We start from the raw sequence: 26,784 nt of genomic DNA, 5'->3' as shown, positions 1-26,784 counted from the left end.
CAGTTGAAACTGGAATAGCAGCAGGGCCAGGCGGACTGGGGACAGCAAGGTGTCACTCATGCCCGGTAGTCCTGACGTATGGTCCTAGGGCTCAGGTCCTCCGAGAGAAAGAAAGAGAGAAGGAGAAAATTAGAGAGAGCCAAGATTTTCAAAATGTTCATAAATGACAAGCATGGTCAAATAATAATCAGGATAAAATCTCAGTTGGCTTTTCATAGCCGATCATTAAGAGTTGAAAACAGCAGGTCTGGGACAGGTAGGGGTTCCGTAACCACAGGCAGAACAGTTGAAACTGGAATAGCAGCACAGGGCCAGGCGGACTGGGGACAGCAAGGTGTCATCATGCCCGGTAGGCCTGACGTATGGTCCTAGGGCTCAGGTTCTCAGAGAGAAAGAGAGAACGAGAGAATTAGAGAGAGCATACTTAAATTCACACAGGACACTGGATAAGACAGGAGAAGTACTCCAGGTAACCAACTGACCCTACCCCCCGACACAACTACTGCAGCATAAATACTGGAGGCTGAGACAGGAGCGGTTCAGGAGACACTAGTTAGTGTTGTGACACTAGTTAGTGATAGGTCAGTTGATATTGTTCAATATATCGACACAATTACTATTCATGAAATACTCTGGTCCTAAATATCACCTGGGTTTTATTATTTATTTAACATCTAATTTCCTTCAAAATTTCATCAATTCCAGAGCTTTTTGTATAAAGGGAAACTTTTTCCATAACCAATTGGAAAATACTCTCATGTGTTCTTCTTCAAATATCATACCTTTAGAAGTAATATTATCAATAACTATTACACAAACTGTATGTATGAGTATCAATAACAAGCATCAGTTTTGCTGAGTACACTGAATCCGTACACTCCACCCCTGCCCAGCAAGTAGCACTTTCACATACCCATTGTAATTGTTTCAGATGCTTCTCATTCAGACAGTATGGGCACACTGGGTGACAGTATCACTGTCTCTCTCTGTCTATTCTCTCTGGCCTGCTCCTGACCCCTTTCGCTGGGCTGCTACGGACCGTTTGCCCTCATAGCTAACCAAGGGATCCTATAAAAAAGTAGGGCCTGAATGTTTCCTGACCACCTGATCTGACCGGGACAAACTCCAGGGCCTACTTATTTATAGCTTATAACTACAGGACCCGGACTTTTCCCTGGTCGGGTAACGTGGCCAGGAAAAACTCAGGGCTATATCACAAAAGTATAATATGGTAGTAGTGCTCCATACTGAAAGCCTAGTTGAAAAGATCAAGCTGAGCTTACATCTAGATATGAATCACATTCAGGGGTTTACTAGTATATCTCCAGTCAATCACATTTCAGATTTTACACACTGTGGCATTTGATTCGACAGCCTACGCTCTGTTTGCATTAGCTTGGAGCTTGGTCCGCAAAGATCATTCAGGTGACTCTGAATTAAATCCACTTATATTCCCCAGTTCAATCAATCAATCAAATGTATTTATAAAGCCCTTCTTACATCAGCTGATGTCACAAAGTGCTGTACAGAAACCCAGCCTAAAAGCTGTTTACAAATGGATTACGTTATAAGGTATTTTATTTGTGTGTAATTCTAGAGTATTTTTTTCTCTCTCTCTCTGTCTAGTTTAGAACAGATGTAATATTTACAGATCCCATAATGAGACTGTATTAAATATATTCAAACCACTACATCTCTCCTAGTTGCCTCCCCTCTGCCTGAGCAGCAGCTCCACAATGCCCCCAGCATGCATTGCTTACGGAGKAATTCCCCTATTTAAAGCTTTCAATTGTGATTTGCTGACCAGTTGCTGACTTTAGTTTTTATCCCTGTAGCCCATGGCCATTTAACTGACGATTAAATTACTAAAGAGCTCCAATAGACTGGACAATGCCAGAGAGCTTTACATGTCACTGATGTCATCGGCTGTAAAGAATAGGATTCTGCAGTTGGTCAGAATATCACTGTGCTTACAACAAGAAGCCACCACAGGGTGGGGAGAGAGAGAGAGTGTGTGCGGTTGTGTGTGTGTGTGTGTTTGTGGTTAGAAGGTGTGTGTTCATAGTGTGTTGGTTTAGCTTGGTGCTATGGTCGAGCATTTGTGAGTCTGTGTGGAGTGGTGGGTTGTTGGCAGGCAAAAAGAGATTGTGTTGATATGCTTTTTTCCTACAAACATGTTTTGGAGATCCAAGGAGACTGGGTTTTAGACTTTTTATTCTCTGAAATGAAAGGTGTAATTAAAGTTGGCAATGAATATCGTAGKTAATGTGCCAAACAATATGATATTTATTGAATTTTATCTCATCATATTTATCTCACCCTGTTCTAGCATCAAAATACTACGTTTCCATAGTTCATGTATACACTACCGGTCAAAAGTTTTTCTCAATTGTTTTACTATTTTCTACATTGTAGAATAATAGTGAAMACATCAAAACTATGAAATAACACATATGGAATCATGTAGTAACCAAAAAAGTGTTAAACAAATCAAAATATATTTTATATTTGAAATTCTTCAAATAGCCACCCTTAGGCTTGATGACAGCTCTGCAGACAAATTTCTGGGATGTTATATTTCAGCTCACTTTACATGTTGCATTTATATTTTTGTTCAGTATAGTTCCTTAGTCCCAGGTACTAAGCTAACATATGGAATTGTTTTAATTCGGTCATACCAAGGATCATAAAGCTATTTGATTTTGAATTTAAGACCTCTTGAAGTATCAAGGGGGGGGGGGGCACACGCGGAGTGTGGCAAAGCCGGGTAGGAGACCTGAGCCAACTCCCCGTGCTTACCGTGGAGTGAGGGGCGTCGTACTGGTCAGACACCGTGTTATGCGGTGGAGCGCACGGTGTCCCAGTACGCGTGCTTAGCCCAGTACGCGTGCTTACCAGTACGCGTGCTTAGCCCAGTGCGGGCTATTCCACCTCGCCGCACTGGTAGGGCTAGGTTGGCGCATCGAGCCGGGTGTCATGAAGCCGCCCAACCGCATCTGGTCTCCAGTGCGTCTCCTCGGGCCGGCGTACATGGCACCAGCCTTACAAATGGTGTCCCTGGTTCGCCAGCATAGCCCAGTGCGGGTTATTCCACCTCGCCGCACTGGCAGGGCTACGGGGACCATTCAACCTGGTAAGGTTGGGCAGGCTCGGTGCTCAAGAGCGCGTGTCCTCCTTCACGGTCCGGTATATCCGGTGCCACCTCCACGTACAGTCCTCCGGTGGCAGCCCCCCGCACAAGGCTGTCTCTCCGTCTCCTCCTACAGGTGTACCTGCCTGCCCAGCGCTGCCTGAACTGCCTCCCTGCCCAGCGCTGCCTGAGCTGCCTGCCTGCCCAGTGCTGCCTGAACTGCCTGCCTGCCCAGCGCTGTCTGAGCTGCCTGCTGCCCAGCGTCATCTGAGGCCCGTCTGTCCCGAGCCGTCAGAGCTGCCCGTCGTTCCCGACCGCAGGCTGCCCGTCTGTCCCGATCCGTCAGAGCTGTCCGTTTGTCCCGAGCTCAGAGCTGTCGTCTGTCCCGAGCCGTCAGAGCTGTCCGTCTGTCCCGAGCCGTCAGAGCTGTCCGTCTGTCCCGAGCCGTCAGAGCTGTCCGTCTGTCCCGAGCCGTCCGCCAGACAGGAGCAGCCAGAGCCGTCCCCAGACAGGAGCAGCCAGAGCGTCGCCAGACAGGAGCAGCCAGAGCCGTCCGCCAGACAGGAGCAGCCAGAGCCCGTCCGCAGACAGGAGCACCAGAAGCCGTCCGCCAGACAGGAGCAGCGAGAGCGTCCCGCCAGACAGGAGCAGCCAGAGCGTCCCGCACAGACAGAGCAGCCAGAGCCGTCCGCCAGACAGGAGCAGCCAGAGCGTCGCCAGACAGGAGCAGCCAGAGCCGTCCGCCAGACAGGACGTGCCAGAGCCAGTCAGCCAGGAGCTGCCAGTCAGCCAGGAGCTGCCAGTCAGCCAGGAGCTGCCAGAGCCGCCAGTCAGCCAGGATCTGCCAGAGCCGCCAGTCAGCCAGGATCTGCCAGAGCCGCCAGTCAGCCAGGATCTGTGGAGGAAGTGGAGGAAGTGGAGGAAATCTGCCGTAACATGATTAAACATTGAATTTGGCCTTACTGCTACTAGCCCATACAAATGCATTGAATAACATATTCACTACACGGAACAACAGAAAAATCGAAAGGAAGTTTGTTCTGAAGTGTCTGTCCTATATCTGAAAGTTATAAAAAAGATCAGGAAGCTATTTCTATTTTATATGTATTGAAACCTTTATTTTTGTCAGTAAACTACCTCCATATATACTTCCATAATATTTCTTAACTGGTAACGGGGACCTTCAGATGAGTCTGGTAAGGCTCGTGAGCATCCTAGAGCAAATTATACAACGGGTGGGTCTAATCCTGAATGCTGATTGGTTAAAACCGCACCACATCGACTCCAGTGGGTTTAAACAAAAACGGTGTTACTGTTGAGAACCATGTCAGCAGCTTTCTACTGATATATTCCACAGAGACAAACATGTAAGCTTACTCCCTTCAACATTGACCCTGCCTGGTTAATCCCTACATGGGCAAAATGATCAGGTTTCCCAGGGAAAGACAGACATTGTCTGTCAGCTGTGTTGTTGTGGGTAGATAGTTACAGGAACAGTAGTCAGGATGGGCTGAAATCTGGTTATTTTGTCACCCTGCCTGCCTGCCTGCTGCTGGTTTGTTTATCATGTGGGCAGCACAAATATGACATTTCACTATATGTATTTTCAACAGGACGCCCCTTGGATCTTACGTGGGTTTTGTACTGTTTGCAGGTCATGTCCACCATTAGCATGCAGCGTAGGTGGTGGGTCAACATACTATAGGTGTAACAGCCATCACTATGGCTACTTAAAAGTATAGATTCCTTCCCTGTTCCTCACTGGGCTCAAACCAGGGATCATTTGTGAAGCTAGCCATTTGAAAAGAGCGAGTGAAGACATTTCAACCTGGGGAGTGAGGTTGCTAATCCAAATCTTAGACCCTATCAATATACATCCGGCCTTCTTTCTTGATTCCCCCTCGCAGATCTATACTTTGTCTGGTATCAGCTACATTGTAATAGCATGGTAATAGCTCCACCTTGCCTTATGATTGGCTGGATGGAGTTTCTGCCTTATTGTGCTGCTCTGCTGCTAATTCCTTTCCAGACCATGAAAGGTCTGCAACATGGGCATTGGGTAGGGGTGAGGGAGCTGTTTGGGACTGGGCCATAGTGTCTCCTGGGCGTGTATTCAGGATCAGTTTGGACTTGTAGTTGGATCATAATGGGAAGCTCCTAAACCAGCACTCCTACCTCTGAGATGGACCCAGGAGTCTGTTATAAAAACGTAAGGCTGCACTGAAAGAAAAGCTTGGCCTCCACCCTCCAAGATTGTCTGGCTGCCTCAGAGTAGTGTTGAAGGCTCTTCCCACAGAGCAGGTATGAGGTTAGGAAGGACAGTTGTAGCCCAATGAGGTGTTCTCAGCGCGTGGATCTGAGCATTTCTCCAGGGGKACACTTTATCTCTCTCTCCATATCTCTGGCTCTCTTTGTGTTTTGCTCACACTCTCAAATCTCACTCTCTCGTTCTGTTCTTGGACCACGTGTCAAACAAAGTACAACTCAGTTGAGACACACACAGATGATTTATTGCTCATTTCAAGGTAAGTAAATAATCAGAAATGACACAGAAATGATATACCGGCATGCTATGTAATGGCAGTGTTGATAATAAAACAACCGTAGTAATCTCAAAGCTCTAGCTATGAGACAAGTGACATAATTACAGGTGTCATGGGCCAAGAAATTATATTGTTATAATGGGAACCACATATCAAGTGTTTAAGCATTTAGCTCTTGCTTGTGCACAAAATACATTGTTAAGTCTATTTAGTAGGCTACAGCGGGGGTCCTCAACCTTTTCTTGCTCGGGGACCCCCTCCCAACCAAACCGGCAACCCAGGGACCCCAATCCCACATTAGCAAAAATATTTTTGTTCACATCTTGTCTTATCATCAGGTGAATGATAATAGCAAGAGGTAATCATTATTTTACAATGAATAGATTTGGAAGATATTTTTTGGTTTGTTATTACGTTAGCCATGTGTTGGCAAAAATGAATGTCCAAGTCAAGAAAGCTTACCAGCAGCCAGTGTCACTTGCCACGACTGGTACTCGCGGGTGCTTTTTCAAAGCCTTTGTCAAATGCTCCAGTGACTGTAATTAGCTCCAATGAGTGTAATTTGCTCAATATTAGGAGTTGAGAAATAAAGTTCAGATCATTAGAAGTAAGAATAACTCCTCTTTTCTACTGTAGGTATGTAATTCAAAATCAGTTTATTCTGTTGTTGCTAGTGATATTCATAAAAAACATCCCCTGGTTGAATACCCCTGGGCTACAGAGATATGTCACACCCTGATCTGTTTCACCTCTCTTTGTGCTTGTCTCCATCCCCTCCAGGTGTCGCCCATCTTCCCCATTATCCCCTTTTCCAAAGCCGCCCAATTCATTCCTCTCCCCAAGCTACCCTCTGCCAAGGAGACGGCCCAGCTCATGGTGCAGCACGTCTTCCGGATCCATGGACTGCCCGTTGACATGGTCTCCGACCGGGGTACTCAGTTCTCGTCCCGGGTTTCTGGAAGAGGTGCTGCACCCTCATTGGGTCATTGGCCAGCCTGTCCTCCGGGTTCCACCACCAGTCCAACGGCCAGTCGGAGCAAGCCAACCAGGACCTTGAGACTACTTTGCGCTGGCTGGTCTCCGCCAACCCCACCACCTGGAGCCAGCAGCTTTTGTGGGTTGAATACGCCCGCAACACTCTTCCCTGCTCTGCCACGGGCCCGGTCGGCCCTCCTCAAGACCACCTCCAGGTATCGCCGAAAAGCGGATCGCCACCGGCCCCAGGCTCCCCGGTATCGTCTCGGGCAGAAGGTATGGCTGTCCACCCAGGATCTGCCCCTCCGGGTGGAATCCCGCAAACTCACCCCCCAGTTTATCGGTCTGTTTCCCATCTCCAAAGTCATTAGCCCCTCTGCTGTTTGTCTTTTGTTGCCCCGTACCCTTCGTATACATCCCACCTTTCATGTGTTCAGAGTTAAACCCATGACTCACAGTCCTTTGTCTCCTGTTTCCAGGCCCACCCCCCTCCCCCGTCTCTGCGACGGCCAACCGGCGTACACGGTGAGGCGTCTCCTGAAGGTTCGACCCCGGGGCAGGGGTTTCCAGTACCTGGTTGACTGGGAGGGTTATGGCCCGGAGGAGAGGTGCTGGGTCCCCGCCAGGGACATCCGGATGACAGGCACATTGCGGAATTTCCAACGCCGGCAACCCCGTCAACCAGGTAGACGCCAGGTGGCGCCCCTAGGGGGGGGGGGGGGGTACTGTCACACCCTGATCTGTTTCACCTGTCTTTGTGCTTGTCTCCAGTCCCCTCCAGGTGTTGCCCATCTTCACCATTATCCCCTGTGTACGTTTTGTTTCTTCGACACTGTCTGCATCTGGGTCATACCTGAAWRGTGATAAGATAAGATGATTTCTAACATATTATAGCAACATTTTCATTTTGGCTCAGTAATGGCTCATTTTCATTAAACCTCTTCAAAACACGTTTTTCTATGTTCAGCCCGATATGTGAAATCTTGTATAACTGCAGCACAGAGGGGAAACTTGTCAGAATCCCTACACACTAATTCAGCTGGTTGGGAGATGCAGTTGCATGTGATGTGATTTGAGACGGAGTGCTTTTTATCTGTTACATCTGTGAATACTGTACACTTAGCAGAAACTGAGAGACTGCCACCATTCAGGTGCCAATTGCCAAACTCTAACGACGCTGGGCCAATTGTCCGCCGCCCTATGGGACTCCCAATCACGGCCAGTTGTGATACTGCCTGGAATTGAAACAGGGTCTGTAGTGACACCTCTATCACTGAGATGCAGTGCCTTAGACCGCTGCACAACTCGGGAGCCCAAAAGAGAAAGATGAGTGGACAACAGTGAAGTCCAAGAATGGAACAAAAATGGCTAAAATGAGTCTGATGAATCGTTCCTTGTTGGAGTACATTTTTTGGATAAAGATGTTTATTTGGGAAACCCTTTTGAGGTCACGAGGATGGTGGAGAAGGCGTTGGGAAAAGTGGATGCAGTCAAAGTAATCAYGAGTGGTATGGTGTTGATATCGTGTGTATCTAAAGAGCAGAAGGAGCGTGGATTGTGGCTTGTGAAAATATCGACACATGCAGTGAGCAGATGTGATTTTTGGAGCATGGCACCGGTAAAAGGTGTTATTTCTGGCGTCCCGCTGGACATTGATTTTTATATTTAACCTTTATTTAAATTGGCAAGTCAATTAAGAACAAATTCTTATTTACAATGACGGCCTAGGAACGGTGGGTTAACTGCCTTGTTCAGGGGCAGATCGCCAGATTTTTACCTTGTCAGCTCGGGGATTCGATCTAGCAACCTTTTGGTTACTGGCCCAACGCTCTAAACACTAGGCGACCTGCCGCCCCAAAAAATAATCAATATCTTAGGAAAAAAATCCAGGAGTAGTGCACGTCCCTTGACCCATATGGAGAATTGGAAAAAGGAGCAAAGTTGATCTGTACTATTGATGTTTGATGAGTATTTGCCACCCTATGTAAAGTTGGGATACAGTGCATTCGGAAAGTATTCAAACCCCTTGACTTTTTCCAAATTTTGTTACGTTACAGCCTTATTCTGAAATTGATTAAATAAACACATTTCCTCAGCATTCTACACACAATACCCTGTAATGACAAAACAAACATTTTTTTTTTGAAAATGTTGAGAATTTATTACAAATAAAAATAGAAATACCTTACTTACATAAGTATTCGAACCCTTTGCTATGGACTCGAAATTGAGCTCAGGTACATCCTGTTTCCATTGATCATCCTTGAGATGTTTCTCCTTGATTGGAGTTCACCTGTGGTAAATTCAATTGATTGGACATGATTTGGAAAGGCACACACCTGTCTATATATGGTCCCACATTTGAAAGTGCATGTCAGAGCAAACCCATGAGGTCAAAGGAATTGTCCGTAGAGCACCAAGACAGGATTGTGTTGAGGCACATAACTGGGGAAGGGTTCCAAAACATTTCTGCAGCATTGAAGGTCCGCAAGATCACAGTGGCCTCAATCATTCTTAAATGTGTGAAGTTTGGAACCACCAAGGCTCTTCCTAGAGCTGGCCGCCCGGCCAAGCTGAGCAATCAGGGGAGAAGGGCCTTGGTCAGGGAGGTGACCAAGAAGCTGATGGTTAGTCTGACAGAGCTCTAGAGTTCCTCTGTGGAGATGGGAGAACCTTCCAGAAGGACAACCATCTCTGCAGCACTCTACCAGTCAGATCTTTATGGTAGAGTGGCCAGACGGAAGCTTGAAATCTTTGGCCTGAATGCCAAGCGTCACGTCTYGAGGAAATCTGGCACCATCCCTATGGTGAAGTATGGTGGTGGCAGAATCATGCTGTGGGGATGTTTTTCAGCGTGCAGGGACTCGTAGACTAGTCAGAATCGAGGCAAAGAGGAACGGAGCAAAAGTACAGAGAGATCCTTGATGAAAACCTGCTCCAGAGCTCTCAGGACCTCAGACTGGTGCGAAGGTTCACCTTCCAACAGGACAACGACCCTAAGCACACAGCCAAGACAATGCAGGAGTGGCTTTGGGACAAGTCTCTTAATGTCCTTGAGTGGCCCAGCCAGAGCCCGGACTTAAACTTGATCGAACATCTCTGGAGAGACTTGAAAATAGCTGTGCAGCAACGTTCCTCATCCAACCTGACATAGCATGAGAGGATCTGCAGAGAAGAGTGGYAGAAACTCCCTAAGTACAGGTGTGCCAAGCTTGTAGRGTCATACCCAAGAAGGCTGCAATCAATCAACAGCTTCAACAAAGTACTGAGAAAAGGGTCTGAATACTTATGTAAATGTAATATTTCAGTTTGTATTTTTCACAGATAAGCAAAAATGTGAAAAACCTGTTTTTGCTTTGCCATTATGGGGTATGGTGTGTTGATTGATGAGGGAAAATTTCAGATTAAGGCAGATTAAGGCTGTAACCTAACAAAATGTGGAAAAAGTCAAGGGGTCTGAATACTTTCCAAAGGCATTGTATATAAAATACGCCGTAAGAGCGTTGGTGTAAAATCTGATGCAATGCATGAAGTTTAAAAAGTTTGGCCATGTGTGAAGTGTTTGCAGACGGAAGGAATATATTATTGAAGAGTCTGTGAATGTAAAATGTTGCAACTGTGGTGGGGATCATATTTCTGAATTACCCGAGTGCCCTGTTAGGGTGAAAGGGGTTGAGGTGTCAAGGATCAGGGCTGTACAGCAAATCTCCTATGTGGAGGCGGTGAAGAGCGTTGAAAGGGCAAGAGGCCACAGTTCTGAAGAAGATTTGGCGGTGGATGCACCACAACCAGTTGCAAATGTTATACTTCAATCAAGTGATCTGGATACACTTATTGTGAAAAAAGTGGAATTTGTAGCATTTATAGCCACAGTTGTTAATTGTAGCCACAGTTGTCAAGTGTCCAAGAAGTCCAAGAAGCTGGACATCATTATATCTGCAGCCGAGAAGTTTTTGGGCCTCCAAGACTCAAAGGCAGAAGTGTAACATGTGTGGAGTGGCTAGCTAGTTAGCGGAGTTCGCGCTAATAGCGTTTCAATCGGTGATGTCACGCGCTCTGAGACCTTGAAGTAGTTGTTTTCCTTGCTCTGCAAGGGCAGCGGCTTTTGTGGAGCGATAGGTAACGATGCCTCTTGGGAGGCAGTTGTTGATGTGTGCAGAGGGTCCCTGGTTCGAGCCCAGGTAGGAGCGAGGAGAGGGACGAAAGCAACACTGTTACATTGGTGCCGTGACCCGGATCACTGGTTGCTGTGGAAAAGGAGGAGGTCAAAGGGGAGTGAGTGTAAATGGTGTGAAATGGCTAGCTAGTTAGCGGGGTGCACGCCAATAGCATTTCAATTGGTGACGTCACTCGCTCTGAGACCTTGAAGTAGTTGTTTCCCTTGCTCTGCAAGGCCCATAGATTTTGTGGTAACGATGCTTTTTTCTCTTTTTGGGTCCTTATTATCCACCTGTACGGTGGCGGAATGTACATATAATTGTTGCGGACGCCATTATACCAAAGAAGAAGAAGAACCCTGTTGCGTGCACATCTTTGCGTGGTCACGCCCCCCGAGCGTACGTGCGCGCAACCTTCTATCGCGTGGTGCTGATCATCCATATTGCTGCTAGTGGTGAAGTTTAGCTTGTAATTTAAAAGAGGCTCTCGGGCGCTTTTTAAATGTTTTAATTCAACACAAACCACTCTGCGTCTTAGACTGAATGCTATTTAGTCTAGGGGTGGAGTGGAGAAACTAGTTCATTCGAGGAATACTTTACATTTTCTTTTTTGAGTAGTAGGCGAATTGGTGGTATCGTGAGGAAAAGGAGAAATGGCTACTCAGGTAGAGGCTCTCCTACCCAACAATCCTCTTATTAAACCAGAGGAGAATGGGCATGCGAGCAAGATGATACAGCATGGAGAGGACTGTCCTGAAAAGGGTGTGAAGCAGACATGTGTTGCCGACGAGGGTAGCAATATGAAAACAAACAACTCGGAACAGTGTGGGATTGCAACGAAGGAGCTACGCTCTAAACAGGCAAAAGAAGAGAGTAACAATCAAGAGAAAGAAATCCTGGATCAAGAGAAGCACACGATTGATCAAACGAAAGACTGTGTGAAATGCAGTAAAAATGAGTTTGCTGAAGCACCCCCGCCCAAGGTGAACCCATGGACTAAGAAAAAGAATGCGGTGACCGTGGTCAGCCAGAATGGACAATCACATCATGGTTTGTATTCTTCCCATAACAAAAATGTTCGTGTTGCCACTAGTACTGCCTGGGTTTAGGGTGCATTCACCTGAACCACTTGAAGGCCAAGCGTGATCTGTTACTGTCAGATCTATGATTAGTAGGGAGTTCCTCACAGGATAATGCTGCATTGCAAGCTCCCATCTAGTATACCGCTCTAGATAGTTAACTATATAGAGTAAGGCCTCAAACTATTTCTGTAATAGAGTGGATTGTAAAGCTTCTTCCACGATATAATTTGAGTTTACGTTCAAAACATCGTACTCTGACTGAGGACACCTGTTCTACAAATGCAATAAGATAAATGAAGCAGATGGCTAGAATAGTTTTTTTTGACAGTGTCAGGCCTCACTAGGGTACGTTACAGGCTGAACCCAGCGAGGTTTCACATGTTGTGATATTTAAAAACTAACGTTATCATTACACTCCTGACATCGCCTGTGCAAATGAACTTTTCTTATCTCATGTCTTTATTGTTGTGCCAGCTGCGGATGAAGTGACTTGGGTTGACCATCGCTTTCCCATTACAGTTTCGTGGCTAGCTATCATGGCTGTATAGACGATGTTAGCAACAACACGATGTCTGAACTGAATCAGCAAGGCACATTAATACCGTAGCATTGTCATAGGTGGCACGGCGCTTTAACTTTTACGATTCAACGCTAGGTAACTTATGGTAGCTACTACTTTTTTTTGCCGATAATTGTGAAGCACTGTTTACAGTGACATGCTGCCAATGGACGTTTGAAGCTCCTGTTTTAATTTGAGAAAGATTAGCCTACCACGCTGGAAGTGAGTGTTGACTAACAACAACGTTAGCAGCTGGGCCTAGCTAACGGTAGTTAGCTGATCTTCAGGCTCTAGCTAGCTAGTTGGGTAAAGCTGACAGAACCTAAATCACGTTATTTAACACTACACTTATGTCAGATAGCTTGACACCTATGCAGCGTTGGAAAATATRTGCTTAGTTTTATCTAACGGGATGAAAACGAATGTTTGTTTGTTATGGAACGTCACGTGTTCATCCACCAAATGGCCAGGAACAATACTTTTATTTAAAATGTATGTTTAGGGCGCATTTCTAACAATTTCATCGATATCTGTCGTACAACACGGCAAGTTTTGTGTTATGAATAACCTACTGGGGGCAGGTAGCTGGCTCTTGAATTGTATTGATTCATCATATCAACAGCCGCCACATGATCACATGCTAGCTTGATGTTAGCCAGTAAGTTAGTTAGGTAGCTAGCATAGCAAATGAGCTATCAGCTTGGATGTAGACAACCCAATTCGTTTGTTGTGGACCTTTCCCCTAATACGTTCTATCATATCCTTCTGATAAAGAATAAATGAGACCCTAGTTTTATTACACTGACCAAAAATATAAACGTCACATGTAAAGTGTTGATCTCATGTTTAAAAAGCTGAAATGAAATATCCCAGAAATGTAACATACACACCAAAATATTATTTATCTCAAACGTTGTGCACATATTGAATCAGCTTCTTGATATGCCACAAGTCAGGTGGATTGTTTATCTTAAAATGAGAAATGCTCACTAACAGCATGTAAACAGGATGATCATTACACAGGTGCAATTTGTGCTGGGTACAATAAAATGCCACTCTAAAATGTGCCGTTTTGTCACACAACACAGTGCCACGGATATCTTGAGATTTCAGGGAGTGTGCAATTGGCATGCTGACTGCAGGAATATCCACCAGAGCTGTTGCCAGAGAATTTAATGTTAATTTCTCTACCATAAGCCAAAGTCATTTTAGGGAATTTAGCAGTACTTCCAGCCGGCCTCACAACCGCAGACCACGTATAACCACGCCAGCCCAGGACCTCCACATCCAGATTTTTCGCCTGCCGAATAGTCTGAGACCAGTCACCCGGACAGCTGATGAAACTGGGTTTGCACAACCAAAGAATTTCTGCACAAATGGTGGTCATGCCAGATACTGTTTTCTGATCCACGCCCCTACATTTTTATTTATTTTTAAGATGTGACCAACAGATGCATATCTGTATTCCCAGTCATGTGAAATCCATAGATTAGGGCCCAATTAATTAATTAAAATTGACTGATTTCCGTATATCAAATTTGATTTCACATGCATCGAATTCAACAGGTGTAGGTAGACCTTACCGTGAAATGCTTACTGACAAGCCCTTAACCAACAATGCAGTTCAAGAAAGAGTTAAGAAAATATTTACTAAATAAACTAAAGTAYAAATAGTAAAATTAAAAGTAACACAATAAAAATAACGAGGCTATATACAGGGGGTACCGGGTACCAAGTCAATGTGCTGGGGTACAGGTTGATTCGAGTTATTTTGTACATATACCCTGACTCTGCGTGCAATGAACGCAAGAGAAGTGACACAATTTCACCTGGTTAATATTGCCTGCTAACCTGGATTTCTCTTAGCTAAATATGCAGGTTTAAAAATATATACTTCTSTGTATTGATTTTAAGAAAGGTATTGATTTTAAGAAAGGCATTGATGTATGGTTAGGTACACGTTGGAGCAACGACAGTCCTGCATCGATTATATGCAACGCAGGACACGCWAGATGAACTATAATATCATCAACCATGTGTAGTTATAACTAGTGATTATGATTGATTAAGTTTAATGCTAGCTAGCAACTTACCGTGGCTTCTTACTGCATTCGCGTAACAGGTGGGCTCCTCGTGAGGCAGGTGGTTAGAGCGTTGGACTAGTTAACCGCAAGATTGAATCCCTGAGCTGACAAGGTAAAATCTGTCGTTCTGCCCCTGAACGAGGCAGTTAACCCACCGTTCCTAGGCCGTCATTGAAAATAAGAATGTGTTCTTAACTGACTTGCTTAGTTAAATAAAGATTAAATTAAGGTGTAAAAAATAATAAATAAATAAAAAATAATCGGCAAAATCGGCATCCAAAATTGCCGATTTCCGATTGTTATGAAAACTTGAAATCGGTCCTGATTAATCGGCCATTCCGATAAATCGGTCGACCTCTAACCTGTACTGACCTCGCCTTCTGGATGATAGCGGGATGAACAGGGAGTGATTCGGGTGGTTGTTGTCCTTGTCCTCTTTTTGMCCTTCCTGTGACATATGGGTGGTGTAGGTGTCCTGGAGGGCAGGTAGTTTGCCACCGGTGATGCGTTGTGCAGATCTCACTACCCTCTGGAGAACCTTACGGTTATGGGCGGAGTAGCTGCCGTACCAGGCGGTGATACAGCCCGACAGGATGCTCTCGATTGTTAAAGTTTGTGTGTGTTTTTGGTGACAAGCCGATTTTCTTCAGCCTCCTGAGGTTGAAGAGGCGCTACTGCGCCTTCTTCACCACGCTGTCTGTGTGGGTGGACCATTTCAGTTTGTCCGTGATGTGTACGCCGAGGAACTTAACTTTCCACCCTCTCCACTACTGTCCCGCCAATGTAGATAGGGGGCTGCTCCCTCTGCTGTTTCCTGAAGTCCACGATCATCTCTTTTGTTTTGTTGACGTTGAGTGTGAGGGTATTTTCCTGGCACCACACTCCGAGTGCCCTCACCTCCTCCCTGTAGGCCGTCTCGTCATTGTTGGTAATCAAGCCTACCACTGTAGTGTCGTCATTGAGTTGGAGGCGTGCATGGCCACACAGTCGTGGGTGAACAGGGAGTACAGGAGAGGGCTGAGAACGCACCCTTGTGGGGACCCAATGTTGAAGATCAGCGGGGTGGAGATGGTGTTTCCTACCCTCACCACATGGGGGCGGCCCGTCAGGAAGTCCAGGACCCAGTTGCACAGGGCGGGGTCGAGACCCAGGGTCTCAAGGGTACTATGGTGTTAAATGCTGAGCTGTAGTCGATGAACAGTATTCTTACATAGATATTCCTCTTGTCCAGGTGGGTTAGGGCAGTGTGATGGCGATTGCGTCGTCAGTGGACCTATTGGGGTGGTAAGCAAATTGGAGTGGGTCTAGGGTGTCAGGTAGGGTGGAGGTGATATGGTCCTTGACTAGTCTCTCAAAGCACTTCATGATCACGGAAGTGAGTGCTACAGGGCGGTAGTCATATAGCTCAGTTACCTTAGCTTTCTTGGGAACAGGAACAGCAGACTGGGTTGATTGAATATGTCCGTAAACACACCAGCCAGCTGGTCTGCGCATGCTCTGAGGACGCGGCCGGGGATGCCGTCTGGGCCTGCAGCCTTGCGAGGGTTAACACGTTTAAATGTTTTACTCACGTTGGATGCAGTGAAGGAGAGCCCACAGGTTTTGGTAGCGGGCCGTGTCAGTGGCACTGTATTGTACTCAAAGCGAGCAAAGAAGTTGTTTAGTCTGTCTGGGAGCAAGCTAGCACCTTACCTTGGCTCCTTGCTGCACTCGCATAACAGGTAGTCAGCCTGTCACGCAGTCTCCTCGTGGAGTGCAGTGTAATCGGCCATGATCGGTGTCCAAAATGCCGATTGCCGATTACTGATTGCTATGAAAACTTGAAATCGGCCCTAATTAATCGGCRATTCCGATTAATCGGTCGACCTCTAATTGATAGCTGTAAAATTGCCTAAACAAACTACACTAACTAGCTACTTTATTCTGTGTAGTTGCATTTGCTAGCTAGCCAGCCAGCCCACAGGGAGAGCGTTATATTATGGATTTTGTAGTCGACTTGAGCTGCAACAGATTTCCACAAGCACGAGTAAAAAGGACCTCTATAGCACGAGTATCCAGGACCTCTATACCAGGCTGTGTCAGAGGAAGGCCCTAAAAATTGTCAAAGACCTCAGCCACCTCCGTCATAGACTGTTCTCTCTACTACCACATTGCAAGCGGTACCGGAGTGCCAAGTTAGGACAAAAAGGCTTCCCAACAGTTTTTACCCCAAGCCATAAGACTCCTTTTACCCCCCCCCCCCCCAACGCTGCTGCTACACTCTGTTTATCATATATGCATAGTTACTTTAACTATCATTCATGTACATACTAAGCCTCAAATTGTCGACCAACCAGTGCTCCCGCACATTGGCTAACCGGGCTATCTGCATTGTGTCCCGCCACCCACCACCCCCTCTTTTTACGCTACTGCTACTCTCTGTTCATTAWATATGCATAGTCACTTTAACCATACCTACATGTACATACTACCTCAATAAGCCTGACTAACTGGTGTCTGTATATAGCCTTGCTACTCTTATTTTCAAATGTCTTTTTACTGTTTTATTTCTTTACTTACACACACACACCTTTTTTTCGCACTATTGGTTAGAGCCTGTAAGTAAGCATTTCACTGTAATGTCTACACCTGTTGTATTCGGCGCACGTGACAAATAAACTTTGATTTGATATTGTAATGACCCTTTGTTTATAAGCGCGGATATCGACTCTGCCGCTCGAGCATGCTTTTGCAGCACAGTCGATGGCGCGCTGGACTTCGGGCTAGGTCGAGCGTTCGAGACCTGCTCCCTGCATGTTTCATTACAGTATCTAACTGATGGGATACCCAAGCTACATTCCTTGCCAAATGATCACAGTTTTATTACAAATTCAAAATAGACTGCTTGAATGAAGTAGGGAATATGTGTGACCACGACCTGCAGTTTTGGAATAATTGCGTCCCGTCTATTTTCAGCTTAGGCTACTTTGCAGGTGTCACTAGTTACCACAGCCACAATGTCAAAATGATGAAAACAACAAATATTTGCTTTTAGTATTAAACATAAGGTTAGCAGTATGGTTAGGGGTAATGGTTCGGTTTAAAATCTGAACAACCAGGACAACATATCCTCTCATGTTGTCCTGGTTTGCGGAAGAGGATATCTTCCTTAATTGATTACCCATAAATGTAACGGACATATACCAGGAGCTGTGCCAGGCCCGCCACGCCTGACTCATCCAGCTGTAAAGCATAGAATTCACTGGCTTGTATGCCAAGCAGTAATTGTTTCAAAACATCTCCTGCCATGTCACTGATGCTTCATGAAACAGTGTTTGATGAAGGCATTGTCTGTGTAGTTTTTTTTGGCCTTTTCCCCCAGCGTTGTCCCAGCCATATCTGCGGCAGCAGGAAGAATTAAGTCTTCAACAATGGTATGGGGCTTGCCTGTCCTAGCTACTCGGTAGCTCACCATATAAGACGCTTCTGGCCCCGCCTTATTAATGGTATCTGTTGCTTTTATACATGTCTTAATACTCGAAAGTCGAGTGGCTTATCTTTCACATTGTCATGTTTCTAAATGTCTGCACAAGAGTGAACGTTTCCCGCGAGATAGTAACGGTTAATGTGATTGGATGTTAATTATTTGACTAGGCTACCTGTATTTGACGTTGTTATTTCGCTGAACACGACATGGTTTAATTTTATTTTTGGCAGTGAAACGAGGCTACTCAGGCGTGGGGGGAAAAACGTACCCAAATGTATAGCCCCGTTGGAAAATCTAAATGTACTGTTTTGAATTTTTCTTAAAAAATAAAAATGTGATTCACATTTTTATTTGGAGTACCTCCGACGGCAGGGGTACGCGTACCCCATTTTGGGAATACCTGGCCTAGGCTATAACCCCCCTAAACATTGACGGGTTCTGTTTGTCTCTACGACCCCAACACGTGTCAGGGGACTCCTGAAGGTAATCGGTACCGGTTAAAAAAAATGAATGGCAGTATGAAGGTAGTTTTGTGCCTACCCAAAAAAGGGGTTAAATATGTGTAAAAAATATATAGTTCCTGAGCCTTGTCATATCTCCTAGATATAGAACAAACACTTCAAAACCTTGTTTCCCATGATACATTTTTTGGACTATTTRTTGCCTTTTATGAATGTGTTATTCAATGTGCTTGTCTGGGCTATAGTAGTAAAAGCCAAATGATTTTTTTGATACCTACAATTTAAAAAGGAAATGGCTAAATGAACCATAGTAGACCATCTTAAAACAATTCCATATGTCAGCTTAGACTTTTAAGAATGAAAACAACAAGGCTATGCTGTTGCAAGCAAGCACCACGGCTGATCTTACTACCTTTTTGAAGATTGTGTTCTATATAATATAACCAGTTAATATTACGATTTCAATAAATTCATCTTAAATGGCGCTTGATTTTTTAAATAAACTAAATATACACGAGGCCAAAAGTATGTGGACACCTGCTCGTCGAACATCGCATTCCTAGATCATGGGCCTTAATATGGAGTTGGTCCCCCCCCCCCCCCTTTGCTGCTATATCAGCCTCCACTCTTTTGGGAAGGCTTTCCACTAGATGTTGGAACATTGCTGAGGGGACTTGCTTCCATTCAGCCATGCACATTATTGAGGTCGGGCACTGATGTTGGGCGATAAGACCCGGCTTGCAGTCGGTGTTGGAATTCATCCCAATGGGGTTGAGGTCAGGGCTCTGTGCAGGCCAGTCAAGTTCTTCCACACTGATCTTGACAAATAATTTCTGTAGGGGCCTCACACAGTGGTGTTGTCTTACTGAAACAGGGAAGGGCCCTCCTTCAAACTGTTGCTACTAAGTTGCAAGCACAGAATCGTCTCGGATGTCATTGTATGCTGTAGCGTTAAGATTTCCCTTCACTGGAACTAAGGGGCCTAGCCCGAACCTTGAAAAACAGCCCCAGACCATTCTTTCTCCTCCACCAAACTTTACAGTTGGCACTATGCATTTGGGCAGGTAGCATTCTACCGGCATCCGCCAAACCCAGATTCGTCCGTCGGATTGTCACATGGTGAAGGGTGATTCATCACTCCAGAGAACGCGTTTCCACTGCTCCAGAGTCCAATGGCGGCAAGCTTTACACCACTCCAGCCGATCCTTGGCATTGCGCATGGTGATCTTAGGCTTGTGTGCGGCTGCTCGACCATGGACACTGATTTAATGAAGCTCCTGATGAACAGTTCTTATGCTGACGTTGCTTGCAGAGTCAGTTTGTAACTCTGTAGCAAATGTTGCAACCAAGGACAGATGATTTTTACACACTTCAACACCCGGCAGTCTCGTTCTGTGAGCTTTTGTGGCCTACCACTTCGCTGCTGAGCTGTTGTTGTTCCTAGACATTTTCACTTCACAATAACAGGGCTTACAGTTGACCGGGGAACCTCTAGCAGTGCCGAAATTTTACCAACTGACTTCTTGGAAAGGTGGCATCCTATGACCGTGCCACGTTGAAAGTCACTGAGCTCTTCAGTAAGGTCATTCTACTGCCAATGTTTGTCTATGGAGATTGCATGGCTGTGTGCTCGATTTATACATCTTTCAGCAACGCGTGTGTCTGAAATGGCCAAATCCACTAAATTGATGGGGTGTCCACATACCTTTTGTATATAGTGTATATGAGGCAATTAGGATTTGTTATCTGTAATAGTTATGATAAATTAGGCATTGTTGCGCACTGTGGGCGTATAGATAAACGTGCACTTATTTTTCCAGTGTGGGCCTGTGTTTCCAGTGTGAGTACTGAAAAACAATCAGGCGAGGCCTCGAACAATAAAAGAATGTCATGCCCATCCCTAGACTGTAGGCTGCAATAAAGTTACAACTGTGATCCTCTTCTTTTGGCTTTTTATTTTTGCCATGAAGTGTTTGCTATATGCTGTAACAGCGGTTTGTTTTAAACCCAGCAGCACAGCTTTGAAGGGGTTCTTCTCAGTGATGGGGAAGACATTAGCTGCGTCTAGGTTTGTGGTGGAATAGGCAATTCTTTCACGTCAATTTATATTTTTCTCCCAAAGCATAATGGTCTGGTCCCCTTGACCGGACGGTGGTATGCACTATGCAGCTCTAATCATTAGTTTAGAAAGCTACTTTTTGGTTTACTGAGGTACTTGCTTACTATACCATAAAGCGAAACTCTGGGTAGTGAAGTCCTCCCTTCCTCTCTCAGCTGTTTCTATCAGCCCGTCTACCCAGGTCTCTCAGCTGTTTCTATCAGCCCGTCTACCCAGGTCTCTCAGCTGTTTCTATTCAGCCCGTCTACCCAGGGTCTCTCAGCTGTTTCTATCAGCCCGTCTACCCAGGTCTCTCAGCTGTTTCTATCAGCCCGTCTACCAGGTCTCTCAGCTGTTTCTCATCAGCCCGTCTACCCAGGTCTCTCAGCTGTTTCTATCAGCCCGTCTACCAGGTCTCTCAGCTTTTCTATCAGCCCGTCTACCCAGGTCTCTCAGCTGTTTCTATCAGCCCGTCTACCCAGGTCTCTCAGCTGTTTCTATCAGCCCGTCTACCCAGGTTCCTCAGCTGTACACTTTTGATCTTTAAAGGGATGCTTTTTCTTAGTTGCAGCCAGTCCACATGGTCATGCAGCGCCTCTATTATATTCTTTGGGGAGAGCCCTGCACTACTGTACCTGTAGACTTCCAGCCTTTGCGCTAATGCTAGATAGCATTGGCTCGCGAAATGACCTAACTTCCTTCATACTGCACGCAGAGACATAAACATGGTATCCACGAGTTCCAGAATCTTGCGATATCCCTTTAAAGAGTTGCGTCTGTTTTGGGCTCAGCGACACGGACACATCCCAGTGAAAGCACACTGTTCTTCAGATGGGAGTGCTGGCCTATGCCTAGGGTGTGTGTTGCTGTCGCCTCAGGCAGAGGCACAGTGACCTCTTTCCTGCTCAGCCAGCACTCCAGTGTTTGAGCCTGTTACTCAGTTGGTGGTGATGTCACCCTACTGATCATGTGACGCTAGTGAGTGTCTTCGAGATGTGTGTGCGAGAGAGAGGGAGGGAGTGTGTATGGCCGCTGCTGTCTTTTCCTCGCGTTTGGTTCTCGCTGACCTCCGTCGTCATGGTGTTGCAGCAGCTCTGCTCCTTAGATCTAATCTAGGACACCTACTGTGTGTTGAAATGCCTTAGATGCCGACCGCTACAGACTGCTTTCTATTTCAGTTGATTCGTTATCTTCCCCCCGAGCCCGGTTCTTGTGCAGCTTCTGTCAGAATAAGTGCTGATGTTTCTTTGGTGTCTTTCATGTCTGATGCTGTTGGTAGTGTTGAGAATTTAGTAAGCACGTCTCACATGCTCTAATTAAGCTCTGACAGATATCCCATTTCTAGGTTGCTTGCTGTGCTCATGTCTTGGTTGCATTTCTTACATTGGCTAGCTGCACCATAAGCATATGGGTTGGCAGCGGCCCTATTCAGTTCTCTCTGTCTGGTGGCTCTCCGCTCATTATCGGGGTTTGATTTAATATTGCCCCCTGGTACAGTGTTTAAGACCTTGGTGCTTACGTGGAACAATGCTTATTCATAGCCCCCATATCCCGCGGGATATTTTTGTTGCTGATTTCAGGTTATTCCCCTGAGAATGAAGCTATCTCCACCTGAAGAGGTTTGGCGGGGAGGGAGTAGGATGGGAGTAGGGAGTGACTGACACGAGTTGGATAGCGGGATACTGGTGGGAGCGGCCAATACAGTTGGCTAATGCTAATCTTTGCCTCTGGCTGTCTGTGTACACGACAAGCTGCAGACTTGGCTCTGATCTGACTGCAGGATGGGAGTGAGAGGGAGACGTAGAGGGAGATGATGATTGAGAGAGGGTAGAAAGGTACGGGGTGGCAGGAAGGCCGCGGCTGGACAGAGTGCTGCGATTCCCAGGAGCTGTCATAGAGCTGCAGCCCACGAGGTTGACCAGGGTTTTTCGTGATCAGAATTAGGTTTAGATGGTTGGTGTGGCTAGTTTCCTGAAATTCTACAGATTTTGCCGTGGCTTATGCCGTGTTCTTATGCTATGAGGGACTCAAACATAACAATCAGTGCAATGACAAAATACCTCCAACCTATAATATTTTGTATGTCAGATTCTCCCTGACTGTCTTGCCTTTATTTTGGTGATTGTTAGTTCTCAAAGATGATCTTATTTAAAAATACACTCAGTGGCCAGTTCATGAAAATGGGTTCGCTCCTACAGACAGTGGCTGTGGCTTGCTGTATGAAGCAGGCAGACAGGCATTGAGGCATTCAGTTAGTGTTCGTTTGAACATTTAGAATGGGCAAAACGAGTGACCTAAACGACTTTGTTCTAATGTCTCAAACGGCCAGCGTCCTGGGCTTTTTCACGCACGACAGTGTCTAGGGTTAACTGAGAATGGTGCGACAAACAAAACATCCAGTCTGGCAGTCCAGTGTGGCGAAAACAGCTCGATGAGAGAGTTCAAAGGAGAATGGCAAGAATTGTGCAAGCTAACTGGCGGGTCACAAGCGGTCAAATAACGGTGCAGCACGGCATCTCTGAACGTACAACTTGTCGGTCCTCGTCACAGATGGGGTTTATTGCAGCAGACGACCACTTTGGTTTCCACTCCTATCAGCTAAAACTGAGAAAAATTGTCTGCAGTGGGCACGTGAAAATGTATGTATGCACTCACCACTGTAAATCGCTCTGGATAAGGGCGTCTTCTAAATCACTCAAATGCAAATGTAAAATGTACCTAAAAAAACTAGCCACTTAGTGTATATAGGTCCATTTATCTCCATTATCTTGTTTATCTGGTTTTAGTCTTAGTTTACACAAACGTTTTACCATTACAAATATTTTTGTATATTTTTGGACTTAGTATAGTTTTCTATGGAGAAAAGACCCTGTTGACGATTCCTCATAGGTGGAGGCTGGACCATAGCGGCTTGCTGCTGGGCTGAACACACAAAWGCTGGAGTGGTGGAACAGATCACTTCTCCTTGCTGTCATACGTTTGAGCATGTTGCTATACTTCCCTTGAAGCCGTAACCACACAGTCAGATTTTGATTAGGGGTTCTAGCCAGCAAAACTGGGTGAAACTCTATTGTATTTGTAGGCTATTATTATTTGGGTTCCTCTGTCAATTTAGTTTAAAAAAGCACATTTCCGTGAGATGGTAAGGCCCAGGAGGGTGCAACTTTGCAAGATGGTAAAAGGCCATGGGCCACACCCTTTCATGCGATCTCATGCCAATTGGCCACATGGTGGCGCTAAAACAAGCAACTGAAAATGCAAACTGTGACCTAGTCCCCTGAAATTCGATACATTACCTTCAGAAAGTATTTTGTCACTGGCCTACACACAAGTGGCGCAGCGGTCTAATGCACTGCATCTCGAATCCAGGCTGCATCACATCCGGCCGTGATTGGGAGTCACATAGGGCGGCGCGCAATTGGCCCAGCATTGTCTGGGTTTTTAATGACAACCACATCTCTACCCCACAATTATCTATGGTCCCTCAGTCGAGCAGTGAATTTCAAACACAAATTCAACCACAAAGACCAGGAAGGTTTTCCAATACCTTGCCAAGAAGGCCACCTATTGGTAGATAAAAAAATGTTTTAAGAAAATCAGACATTGAATATCCCTTTGTGCACGGTGAAGTTATTAATTACACTTTGGATGTTGTATCAATACACCCAGTCACTTCAAAGATGCACGCGTCCTTCCTAACTCAGTTGCCGGAGAGGAAGGAAACAACTCAGGGATATCACCCTGAGGCCAATGGCGACTTTAAAACAGAGAGTTTAATGGCTGTGATAAGAGAACTAAGGATGGATCAGCAGCATTGTAGTGACTCCACAATACTAATCTAATTGACAGAGTGAAAATGAAGCCTGTACAGAATAAACATTTCCAAAACGTGCATCCTGATTGCAACAAGGCACTAAAGTAATACTGCAAAGAAAAATTGTCCTGAATGCGAACTTATGTTTGGGGCAAATCCAATACGTTACCGAATACCACTCTCCAAATGTTCAAGCATAGTGGTGGCTGCATCATGTTATGTGTATGCTTGTAATCGTTAAAGACTGAGGAGTTAATCAGGATAAAAAATAAACAATGAAGCTATGCACATGCAAAATCCTAGAGGAAAACGTGGTTGTCTGCTTTCCACCAGACACTAGGAGATGAATTCACCTTTCCGCAGAAAAATAACCTAAAACACAAGGCTAAATCTACGCTGGAGTTCCTTACCAAGAACACAGTGAATGTTCCTGAGTGTTAACCACTAAACACCAATCCCAGAGTTTGGTCCATGTTTAGAAAACAGTTGAGGGGGATTGTACATTTTCAAGCTTTTCAATCCCTCTGACAGTATGGGTAACTGCATTACAGCAGGATCATTTTACTGTCCTTCGCCCAACCTCAGGCTGTGTCATTGATCATGCTCTGGCTGTTTTCCTTTTTTGTTGTGTTTCAGCGTTATCTTTCTGAAGGTCATACTGGAAAACACCTTGAGTTCACAATCAGCATTGCTGATAACCTATTTTAAGCAGGAGTTTGAGAATTGGGGAATTTTATCTTGGCAAGTTAATGTATAATCTGTTTTTAGACCTGAGTACATACACCTTTACAGGATGAGACTGCCTTGTTGCGGCAAGGAGGCTCTTGCCTGAAATCTGTAGCCTAGTTCAGCCATTCTCGAACTTTTTTTTGTGCCAGGGACCAGCAAGGCATGGCCTTCTTGTTCTCGGGACCGCGTTGGTAAAAAATAGACAATCGCTTTTTTCTATATAAAATAAGAAACTGTTCATTGATTTTTACTTTACTCTAAAATAATGAATTATGTATTTACTTGGCTACTTTCGTGGTTTGTCTGTGCTGTCTTCATGGGCAGTATCTCTCTCTGGGCTTTCTGTAAATGACCAAAACAATAGAAATGTGTGATCCATGTCTACATCTTGTCAACCAGAGTTGAGAATATGGGGAACATATCGAAAATACCTCTACCCACTCGGTCTCTCCAGACACCAAGCTTTTTCTTGAAAGCGGCAATTTTTTAGTGTGCTTGGAAAATGTCACTTGCTCTGCCCTGCATGGATAGGTTGAGCAGCAGTCTCGTCGTTACAGATCCAGATACAACGGTCCCATCGTAATCCAGGTCTCGTTATGTACTCGTTCAGAACAAKGAAAATGTCCRTTGCAGTTGTWTTCTGAGGCAAATCTCTGCACCAAATAAATTATTCATARGAAGAGAATGTATACAAAACGCGGGCATYTCAGTTGTCTCATCTAATTGGATTGTAAACCAATTTGATGCGCAGGCTCTGTCTAAAACCTGTGATTCAATATCATCGGCTATAATCCTTGTTTCTGTGCGTGACAGTGTCATTGTAAAGTGGGATTATGCAGATTTTTGTAGCAGCAGATAGGCTTAACCTCTTGGCTATGACCAGTTTTTCAGCTATAGTGAAAGAAGCCTTGCCCTTGGAAAATGTTTTGAGCGAGTAAATTCTCATTGTCTGAAATTATTGTACAGCAATTTTGTTTGGTTGGTTCTCTTTTTTTTTTTTTTGTAAGAAAAAGTATAGTTTAGCATTTTTGATGGCTTCATAGCATCGCTGCTGAGGCAAATCTGACAGGCCACACAGACCGGTTTTGGCGGGTAGCTGTCATTTGAAAAAAATCCAGGGAGAGTGAGAGCACCGCAGGGCTAGCTTGTGTGTGTGTGGTGTAGCTCTACTTCATAAGTCTTTATAGTTAGGCTGTCTTGCTGGCACAAGTTCTTGCAATAGGAAATTATAGGTGTCATCAGCTGTGGATGTGGCTTTTGGCACCTTACCCCGCCTAATAAATAGTGTTGAGGAGAATACGTTGTAAGCACATGTCAATGAACATAGAACTATCCCATCCCCCAAATCCCAATACGTTCTGAAAGCAAAATATGCGTTATGACAGACAAGGGCAGTGGACCATTGCGTTGAAGTTCTTTGACAGCCAATAGCTTTGACRGTGGAACACCTGGGGTATTTCTCGCCAAAATCATGTGGAAGTTGTGCCCAATATTACTGGAGCTATGTTTTATTTATTTTCGCAGTGGATTGGTTGCCATGTCTCGGGCCATTTTTAAACTACTCACAAGCCGCTATTTTTTGTTTTGATAACAAACATTACTAGCTAGCAACCTGAACTTGACCACTGAATGGGCTATGCTCAAATTTGGACTGCTCAGGAAGAACTGAAAATACGCTCATCAAAA

General features: G+C 45.2%; 1 protein-coding gene across 1 annotated transcript in view; it reads left to right on the top strand.

The window, feature by feature from the left end:
* The first annotated feature begins 11,212 nt into the window (after positions 1–11,212).
* The window catches only part of LOC111962030 (la-related protein 1), an 87,338-nt gene continuing 71,766 nt past the window's right edge, over positions 11,213–26,784 (top strand). The window contains exon 1 of the mRNA XM_070442924.1: positions 11,213–11,855. Coding sequence (XP_070299025.1) covers positions 11,459–11,855 — 397 coding nt within the window. The 5' untranslated portion in view covers positions 11,213–11,458. The remainder of the gene's footprint in view (positions 11,856–26,784) is intronic.

The sequence above is a fragment of the Salvelinus sp. IW2-2015 genome, linkage group LG4q.1:29, assembly GCF_002910315.2.
Source record: "Salvelinus sp. IW2-2015 linkage group LG4q.1:29, ASM291031v2, whole genome shotgun sequence".
NCBI classification, from domain to species: domain Eukaryota; kingdom Metazoa; phylum Chordata; class Actinopteri; order Salmoniformes; family Salmonidae; genus Salvelinus; species Salvelinus sp. IW2-2015.
Note: the sequence above shows the minus strand (reverse complement) of the source record. Positions and strands in the feature narration are given on the sequence as shown.